The sequence below is a fragment of the Polyodon spathula genome, chromosome 1, assembly GCF_017654505.1.
Source record: "Polyodon spathula isolate WHYD16114869_AA chromosome 1, ASM1765450v1, whole genome shotgun sequence".
Taxonomy (NCBI): Eukaryota; Metazoa; Chordata; class Actinopteri; order Acipenseriformes; family Polyodontidae; genus Polyodon; species Polyodon spathula.
In genome coordinates this window covers 34,754,271-34,764,997 of record NC_054534.1, presented here as the reverse complement: position 1 = coordinate 34,764,997, position 10,727 = coordinate 34,754,271, and the positions used below count along the sequence as shown (strand labels likewise).

Genomic DNA, 10,727 nt, shown 5'->3' with positions numbered 1-10,727 from the left:
CATTCTTATGAGAACCCAAAAAGGTGGCATTTGAGTATTTATTTATTTAGTTATTTATTTATTTATTTAAAAGTCTAACTGAGCTAACCTGCCTGATTTCACCATATCCAAAACCCACTGGAGTCACCACAAAATATTTTGCAAGTTATTTTGAAGACCAGGCTACTTATTCAGTGTGACAAATATTTTTATATTTAATTATTTACATTCAGCTTCAATGGTTTTATTCCTCTCAATGCCGTTTTCTTTCACACTTCAAAAAATAGGCCCAATTAGTTAAACATTTAAAAATGTCTATTGAATGCAAACACACAATAAAAATAAATAAATAAATTTAGCAGGTGAGCTTATTATCATGAAACAGCTTAAAGAAGTCATCTCCCAAAAATGATGTTTTAAACCAATATTTTAAATTACATAACTTGATTTCAGTATGCTGGGATGGCATTTGCAATATTGGGTACAAAACAGCACATATGCATTCATATTTATAAGAAACTAGCAGATGTTAATTTATTTTTTGAATATTACATAAACACCGTTCTAAAATCAGAAGGGAATAAGCACAGGACTGATTCATAAAACACCAAATGAAGTACAAAACAGATTTCCTACGATGACCATTCTGGGGTTGTGCGATCATGCAGCCAGCAACTCATCTCCCGATTCTTTTCTCCAAATTGAGGGGCGTTTCTAAAAGGTAAGTTTGTGCTCTCAGAAGCCTATCACGACGATTCACTGACTATCATTTACTTGAGACACTCCAGTCAATTCTCGCCAAATTCCGGGACTAGTCACTCAAAGAGCCAATGAAAGTAATCACCAGTTCAAACCGGGGCGTAGCAGCTTGCGGCTGGGCGAGGAAACAAAAGAAACAATAAAGAAAAAAAGCCTTCCGGAACACATTGATTTCAATTTCAACCGGCGCGGGAGCTTTTTTTGTATTATTAGTAACCACATCTGTAAATATTTTTATTTTTTTTATTTTAACCTATTTAAATATTTTAACAATGACCAGTAGCACACCATTACTGGTTACCGAGGAGACGGAGCCCGAGCTCCCGCCGCTGGTTGTAGAAAGGCTGGAAGACCTGGGCCTCGATGAGCACGGCACGCAGAGCTATTCAGGGCCGCAGGAAGCCCCGATCGCTGCGGTACATGAGCTTCACCAGGCGGCCCGGTTCAGGTTGCTCGGGAGCGTGCTGGAACTGCAGCCGCAGTCGCGACATCAGCAGCAGGACGAGGAAGGAGAACTGGAAGAGGAGGAATTAGTCGAGACAGAGCCAAACACGCTCAACACACAGGCCCGTGTACCATGTTTAGGCTCTGTTATGCTGCCGGGGTTGGAGGCCCCAGAGACGGTCATGCTGTATAGCGGCGGCGTGGAGGACCCCCAGCAGCAGGTCCCCGGGATGATAATGATACTTCCGCCAGGTTACGGAGAGCATGGTTTCGATGGCGATCGTTCTTCTGTCATGCGGAGGAAGAGCGTCAACACCACGGAGTGTGTCGAGGTGCCTACCTCCGAGCACGTAGCAGAGATAGTTGGCAGGCAGGGTGAGTCCTGCAGCATTATTACCTGCGTTATTAAAACAATATCTACAACCAGGCATTTATTTGTACAACACTGAGACGGGTCACTTCATTAAAAAATGCGTGTTAGCAAATGCAGTAAATTTAAATGGCATTTCATGGCAATAATAATTGTTATAAATTTGTGAACTACATGTTTCACATTTATTGTTTGTGGTCAAAATAAACGGGGTTAACCTTTTTCTAACACAGTATACCTGGGCGGGTGTTTTTAGTTTTTGAGGCGGGGTAGTAAAAGATTCGAGCGATTAAGTTTGTTTCAATATGTGTTAACCCAATGTGCACACTATATGTAGTGCCCTGTCTGATTCGACACGCAAAGACTATTTTAAAATCGATTGTTTAACTGTCTGTGTTGGCTAGTTATAGACAGTGCTTGGGTTAGTTTCAGAAAGTGTTACGGTAGAATAAGTCGAATGCTTTCCGAAGCACTTGCTTATGTGAAAAAGCAGAACATTGCTGGTCATAATTTACAAATCGCACGTATATCTACGCGTGGAAAGACGCTTTACACTCGCAATACGTGACTTGCATTCATAATGAACAAGGCAGTGTAACCGAAACACTATGGGGGTGTTCACAGAAGTTCTTGCCAAAGGACATTGACCTGAAACTAGAGATATAAATGTAACTATACAGAGCAGGTTTCATACTGTCAAAACATGGTTTGGCCAACGTACAGTAAGTACTGTGTGTTTTATTTTTTTTGTCCCACGGTCTCTTGAATTTCAGCCAAAAAATGCTCACATTTGTGTTTGCGTCTCCTACATTCTTCCACATTTTTTTTTTTTTTACAAAGGTAGCCCCCATCCCGCACTTTTTAAAATGCTTACCACAATCGCCCATACAGTGGGCATGCTACTAACTTATTATTGTTATTATTATTAGCAGTAGTATGCGTTATGTACTTTAAAACATGTGTTTATAGGGCAATAACAAACTTAACCTATTTGTATGACCCTATTGTAAAGGTGCCTGTAATAGTTAGTAATACATTAAAAAGCATTCCACATAAAACGTTTAAACTAATAATGGTAAACTACACTGTTTACATATTCCTAAGCTTTGCTTATTATATAACTATTTTTTTGTGAATATTATCTGGTAAAATAAAGACCCATCCTGGACTTACAAATGGTTGTTTCCATGGTATTTAAAATGCACATTCAATCTATTGGGCCCTTGGTTATGAAAAACTTCAATTAGTTTATAATGACATTCCACTGGGCTTGGGCTGTATCCTCAGAACAGTTTGCCTAATCTTGAATCTTTATTACAAAAAGTTAATCCAAATATTCATAGGACCGCAATGGGTTAATGGGAACTGCATTCTGTTAAATTACACCTTCTTGCTAATTCCTTTAGGGGGCCTGAAAATCCCTTTCAGTATTTATCTCCTTTGTGATGGCATTTCAGCAGAATTTAACACTCTGTGCTCTCTTCCCTAGGTTGCAAAATCAAGGCATTGCGGGCCAAGACCAACACGTACATCAAGACACCGGTGCGAGGGGAGGAGCCAGTCTTTGTGGTGACAGGGAGGAAAGAGGATGTGGCCATGGCTAAGCGGGAGATCTTGTCCGCAGCAGAGCATTTCTCTATGATCCGAGCATCTCGCAACAAGACTGGCCCATTGACCGGAGGACTCCCCGGTGCCCCCAACCTGCCTGGCCAGAACACCATCCAGGTGCGTGTGCCTTATCGGGTCGTAGGTTTAGTGGTGGGTCCCAAGGGTGCCACCATCAAGCGGATCCAGCAGCAGACGCACACCTATATTGTGACCCCTAGCCGAGACAAAGAGCCAGTGTTCGAGGTGACGGGCATGCCAGAGAATGTGGACCGGGCGCGTGAAGAGATTGAGGCGCACATTGCCATGCGAACCGGCAGTTACGTGGAGATGACTGGGGAGGAGAACGACTTCCACTACAATGGCACCGATGTTGGCTTCGAGGGGGGGCCTGGTGGTGGTGGCGCTTGGCTGAACAACCGTGCCCCACCGGGGGGAGGACCCAGTGGCACCCGCGTGATCTCCAATTACCGCAACGACAGCTCCAGCTCCCTGGGGAGCGGATCCACCGATTCCTACTTTGGGGGCAACCGCATGGCAGACTTCAGTCCCACCAGCCCCTTCAATGCAGGCAGCAGCTTCTGGTTTGGGGAGTCATTGCTGCCCCTGGGCTCTGAAGACCTGGGGGGAGTGGAGTCTCCTAGCTTTGATTCCCTGACAGCGCAACCTCCTCCACCACAGCATCAGGTCACCTGGAGCCCCTTTGAGCACGGGAACCCCCTGTCAGGGTTTGAAGGGAAAAATCAACGGCGGGATAGCCAGCCCAGCACCCCACGCCTCTCGCCCACCTTCTCTGACAGCCAGGAGCACTACCGGATGTACACCCAGGCCTTCTCCTACTCCAGCGAGAGCTCCACCTCAAGCTCGCCCCCCGACTCTGCCAGCTCAGCAGGGCTGTGTCAGGGCAAGCGGGACTGCATCAGGTGCTTCGAGAGCGAGGTGATTGCTGCTCTGGTGCCCTGTGGCCACAACTTGTTCTGCATGGAGTGTGCCAACCGCATCTGTGAGAACAGAGAGCCTTTGTGCCCAGTATGCCAGGCCCCTGTCTCGCAGGCCATCAGGATCTTAAGCATGTGAAATCCCAATGAGAGTTAGTTTTTGAGCTCGATTGATGGATACAGAGGCATTTGAGTGGGTGATGGGTTGAGCAGATGGAATCTGTTGGTACCATCTTGTGTGTTGCGTTTTATTTTTGACTGTTAATAGGCAAAAGGGGGAAAAAAAAAAAGGTTAGGATTAGGCTTAAGTTGTTGGTCATATAACATACATACACAGGGTGTTTCAAAAGCCCTGTCCCATAATGGTTTTATTTCTTATGTTCTGTTGCAAGCTAGACTCTAATGTACCGCGATGGCACAGTATACACTGCAGTGGGCCAGGGCTTTTGAAACACCCTGTAATATAAATTGTACTCTCCGTCCTCCATTCCCCCCCTACCCCCCCCCAATAGCTGCTAAATTGAGAACAAACTACATGTTCTGTTGGTCCCCTGCCTGCCTGTTCCAGGGATGCCAATTGTAAAAGGGAGAAAGTGGTGCTTACTTTATTTATATTTACGAAAAAAAAGACATGCGCTTACATATCCAATTTTAAAACCCTATGATATATAATCTGCAGACAAGATTATTTAGTAGTTGGTCTGGGGTGAAACTCTACTCAAAAAATAAAGCCACACCTCTTAACTGCCTCTGATAGTACTGCCATGCTATGTAGCCATTTTTGCAGTTTACAACAACTTGTGCCTAATTCCACTGTTAACATTTTTTTTTTTTTTAAAGCATTCATGTTTGCATGGGAAGGGGGTTTACAGTGGAGAGAGGATCACTGTTACTACAGATCAGTCAATCTAGACTGAAGGTATTAGTGTTTTACAGAAGAATCTTGGGAGCGTACTTTGCGTAGTCAGTGTAAGATCAAAGGATCAAGAAATCAGTCTGTTTTAACCTTGATTGTTCAAGTACACCCAAACAGAGCTTTTAAATGTTTGGAAGCCCACTGGTCCTTCACACAAAAAGGCATTTGTGCAAGTTTTGGTTGATAATGAGGCTGTTCAAACATTCCATTAATATTACATTATTGTTTTAGAATAAGTGGTTTGAATTCTGGAGTCTCTTGGTTTTCTCCTGTTTTTATGTTTGTGTGCAAAGATCACTGAAAAGAGATCACCCCCCCAGCCTCCCCTTTTCAAAAAAAAAAAAAAAAACACACCAAAGCTGTAGTCACAATCAGGGCTCCCTATCATAGTCTGCTTTCTTGCCTATATATTTTTTTGAAAATGTGAATTGTAGCTTTTACCGAGTATTCTAGCTGATGCCTCCCCCCACCTTTTCCTGTAGTGTAATGCAATAGTGGGTTTGAGTTGCAGGTGAAGTTTTGACAGGCTGTTTCCAGCTTTTTTAAGTTTAAGTAGCAGTGTTGTCAGTCTTCATGTAGCATACCAAGGGAGCCTATTTATTTTGTGATGATTTGCAGTGTCCTGGATGAGAAGAGATGGGTGGTTAAAACTAGTTTTCAGATTGGCTGTGTGTGCAGCTAGTCCAGACACGGCTCTCCTGTTAGTATGATCCTCAACCAGTTACATTAGACAAACTTAGTCCAGGAGCCCAATGGACTTTCCTGCAATAATTGTTCAACAGTAATTATTTCCAAAACCAAAACAAGCAAACAAAAAAACCACTTAATTGGTTGTGCTTCACTGATCAAGGTTAACATTGGCTTTTTTGCATGTGTTAAACTAGTAACCAATATATATATATATATATATATATATATATATATATATATATATATATATATATATATATATATATAATGAAAATTTGCAATGTTACCAAAAATTTTTTTTATTTTTTCAGTATGAGAAATGCCTTGATGGTGTATAAAGGTGTGATGCATACCTTTGAAAGTTAAGTGCTTGTAGTGTAGTTCATTAGTATTGAATCTTAAACTTAGCAGCCATCTTGTAGTTATGAAAGGATGTTCTCAAAGCATGTGTTTTGTATTATTGTATTGCATCGTACACTGCAACTAAAGCCAAGGAATTAACTCATTATATGTGTGTACTATTTCTGTAAACTACAAATTAAGAATGACATACTGTACCAATTAGTTTAGTATTTGCTAATTTTACTACTTTTGTTATGTATATGTAGGGAAGTCATAGGGATTATAAATTCAATATATTGAGTAAAGTTTAAAAAAACATATATTTTATGATAAAGGGCCTTTAACTTGTGTGGCCAAAGCACTGATATTATTATATATTTGCTGTAAAGAGAATTCTAAGAGTTTTATTTTTCTGATATTAAAAGTTACTTAATAAAGACAGTTTCCTTTAAAAAGTTGATGTACTTCTTTTCTTTTATGATTGCGAGTGTGTGCGTGCATGTGCTGGGTTTGGTTTTCAGTGCTTTAGTATCATTTAAAATTAAGTAATGATAGTTCTGTGTTTGTCACCAGTTATGGTAATACTTCACGTAACAAAAATTACAAACAATGCCCATCAGGTTCCTAATAGATTGATCCCAGAGCTTGGTCTAGTTTGTTCTTAAAGGATCCCAATGACTACAGCAACAACATGGCTTGCTAACTCACCCCATACACTCGCCACTCTGATTCCTACCTTCTCACTCAAGACTGTCTCCACTCCCAACTTCATCTGGTCCTGGGCTCTGTTGTGTATGAAAGCACAGCCATGGTTAACTTTAACCTCTTTCTGAGGATCTTTAAACACGTTGCTAACAAATTTGTTTTAGAATAGGTCCACTTCCCTCAACCTTCTTCATCTTCATAAGATGCCTTTTGAGCCCTGGGACTGTGGTCATGCCTCATGACGGGGTCAGCTGATGGTGCCACCTGAATGTGGAATTATGGAATTCTGTGTTGCTGGCTAGAAAAGTCTCCTGCTCTTCTGTGTCTTGTACTGAGGAATTAGTTCAAAACAATCAGCTATGTGTATTACACAGACACGCCTCTTTTTTTATTTTTTTCCGGCTCTATCGGCCTCACTCGGCTATTGAAAGGTTTTCTCAGCTTTTTCCAGTGAAAAAATGACCTGTGCTTGACGTCTTTTTGATGATATCAGACTGGAAAGGCAAAATTGTAATGTTGGACCTGGTCCGACATAGGACCGCAAAGGGTTAACAAATTCACAAAGAAAATGGCACAAGGACCAAAACAAAAGGTTCACACCAAGTTACCTTCATTCTGGCTGGGCAACAACCTTCACTGAATTGGTTTCCCCACAAATGCAGTACATCCACCCCAAACAGCATTTCTCCCCTTTTATAGCATGTTTTAACCAAATCTCAATTAAGCTCCAGCCACATTCTGCACAAGGATTTGGTAGAGATGAGATTTTTAACCCCATCCCTGCCATACTTCTCACCCACCCACCACACACCCACTGTGCACACATTAAGTCATTGAGGGGAGGTGGGGGGGCATTGCACCTGCCAAGCTTGCCAGGGGGGGCCCCCCAAATGGCAGTTGCTGTGAGAAGTTAAAAGGCTTGAAGGAAAGTGCAACTAGCCTGACCATGTACGCTGTTGAATGAAACATTCTCTTTTTTCTTACCAAAAGCTGCAATTTTACTACGTTTAAAAACCACTGATCAATCAATACAAGGCCTTTGTCCCTTCTCCCTCACTGCCAAATTTCTATGTAAATTAAAAAAAAATGTTATGTCTGTAGTGTTGGGGGGGGGGGGAGGCACCAAAACCTGACGCCGACCCTGATAATAGCCAGTGCCATTTAAGTAAATAAGAAGTTAGAGTCAAGAGGGGAACGAAAAGATAAACTTGTTCCTCTCTTTTTGAGCTGGTACAACTCTAAAATGACACTTGCTATTACTTTTACTTATATATTACTAAAGATCATCAAGGTAGTCATCACTCCTCCAGTAACCCCTGCAAGCAATGAGCGTCTGTTTTCTGTTTTAAGTTTGGTTAAAACCTATCTACAAACTTCCATTAAATACTTGTCAGTGATCTGCTTGTAATGGCAACTGAAAAATCATTGGTAAAAAAAACTTGATTTTTTTGTCCTTTGCAGAAATGAAGCATAGACGATATCCCCGGGTTCACTTTTGTGAAGTAAAGCCATTGTGAGCAGGGAGTGTTTCTTCTGCATGTTTCTGTAGTATCTGATCTTCTCATCTCGTACAGAATCCAGGAGCCATTTCCAGTTTCAAAGGTTGTCTTTGGTTGACCATTCAGCTTGTAGTGTGGGGATTGCTGAGGTTCTACTCTCCATGTAATGTTTAAAGAAGGTATTGAGCCAGAATCACTCAGCAGGCCACCAAGCACACAATTTACTAGTTCTGTAGTACCTAAAAATCCCCAGTTACTATTTGAGGTTTACATATAACTCCATATTTAGACCAGACAGTAAAAAGTCCTCGACCTGGAAGACCTGTCCTACCAGTATCTTTGTATGAACACACACTACTGTATTTGAACTGGAGAATACAAAAATGCAAATCAACTGAAATAACCACATAGCTTTTATTGATGTCTGTCTCTACACATTATGCACTTTGGGAACTTTAGGATTTTTACATCAAATTAAATTTCCAAATTGAATTCCTGAAAAAAAATGGATCTGGTGATTTTAACTTGAAAATATACACTGGAGAAATAACCTTGCACTTAACTGTAGTAGTGTTTAATATAAAATGAACAAAACATATCTGTTCATACAAATATTTAACAAAAAAAGCCTCCTTTTAAAAGTTGAAAACAAAATAAATCTATTTACTAGAATAACTTCTACCACTAGTCTGCATAAACTTTCAGTACAATTTATTAAGTTTTCTGTTTAAATTTGCATAGCCAGAGGTTACATTTACACATGAACTGTTTATTCCACTGGTTGAAAATAAATTCAACTTTAAAAAAGGAAAAAAAAAAAAAAAAAAAAAAAAAAAAAAAAAAAAATTCAAAACATTATATAAATATAACTCATTTGTAGTCTATGCAAATACTATAGCGTATCAGAAAAGCTTGGAAAGGCATGAACACTAAATAAATACACATGCCTATGTAAAAAAAAAAAAACTTTTAAAAACCTGCAAAAATGTCATTCATGCATGGTTATAACTACATGTATACATCTAAATACCAAAAAGCATAACTTACAAATATTAGAAGATAATGAAGTTTTATAAACTTAGACCACAATGGCTTATAAAATAGTTACTTTTTAAACATATTAATGGTGTTTGATTAAGGACAACAATTTGTTTTAAGAAGCTAACACCCACATTGATGTCTTATATCAAAATACAATTTGGGCAAGACAATGATAAAGTTACCATATTAGGAACAACCAACATGACTGAAGTCTGTCTTGCCTTTGTTACAGTTTTCACAGATCTAAAGACCTTTATCTAATCTTTGTTGAATGTGCAATTTTGCTTCTGTATTACAATTACCTTGAGTGATAATTAAAGATAGCTAGGTTTTTAAACATACTGGGAATCTTTATTTTTTGTCCAAATATGGGGAAACATGTAGTTTATTGAAAGAAATTAATACAATCTTAAAACTGGGTTTGCAAATATCAATGTTTTAAAATCATTTTTGTATTTAGTGTAACTTTTTATATACAAGGGCCAATGCAAATTTGAAACATTTGCTAATACAGCTATGGCAAAACATTTTGCACCACCTTCTAGAATGAACTCCTTTTGCTTTTTAAAAGCAGATCACTTTAAAAGCAAATACTGAGTTACATATACCGTTTTGTAGTTTTCCATTAACAAAATCTGACACTGAAAAAAGTGACATTTTTTAAATCTAACATGACATACTGTACTCTTGTTATTTCTTCCGGATATCATTTTGTAGTTTCTGTTATTACATGATGTTAAATAAAAGATCTCAATTATGTTCATATTATTTTATATATCTCAATCCTAAATTCTAGGTGATGCAAAGCTTTTGGCCATTTTAGCTCAATAAGCATATTTGATAAAAAAATGGTTATTTTGATACACTATGATCTCATTCAGACCTTGTAAGAAATGACTCTCAAAAATTGAATTTGGTTGCTTTTAACATTCTGTTTTGAAGGTCACAATGTTGACGACCAAAAAAATAAATAAAAACCTTGGTCAAAATAGTGAAAAGGGAACACACTTTCTTTGAGGAAAACAAAACAAAAAAATTATTCGAACCAAAACAAAAACAAATCTGGCATAGAAAGCCAACACAAATGAAGTTAACACATATGCAGTCTCAATTTAGGTGGGAAAAAGAGGGAGCACCAGTTAAACACAAGGTAAAATGCATTTCTATATTCCCCCAGAAAGCTCTATTTGATGGTTTCAATATTAAACATTTAAATGTACTGCTTTCTAACGTGGCAATTTTTTTCTAAAATCAATAAAATTAGCAAGAGTCAAAAGGTGAAAGGGAGATATCGGTAACTACAGTCCTATTTCAAAAATAACCTTTTCAATCTGAAGGAGCGCCTAGTGGCATCTATACAAAACAGTGGCAAGGATCATTGTAAAGTTTGTGGGATCAACCCATCAAAATGCAACTCAGGACTCTTATTAAAAACCAAA

At 39.2% G+C, this 10,727-nt stretch overlaps 1 protein-coding gene across 1 annotated transcript; it reads left to right on the top strand.

Annotated features, from left to right (window-relative positions):
* Nucleotides 1-428: 428 nt before the first annotated feature.
* On the top strand, nt 429-5,918 carry LOC121317881 (RNA-binding E3 ubiquitin-protein ligase MEX3C-like). The gene is made up of 2 exons (XM_041253980.1): nt 429-1,557; nt 3,042-5,918. Exons 1-2 carry the CDS (start codon nt 1,011-1,013, stop codon nt 4,232-4,234), a joined length of 1,740 nt encoding a protein of 579 aa, XP_041109914.1. The 5' UTR covers nt 429-1,010; the 3' UTR covers nt 4,235-5,918.
* Nucleotides 5,919-10,727: the final 4,809 nt, after the last annotated feature.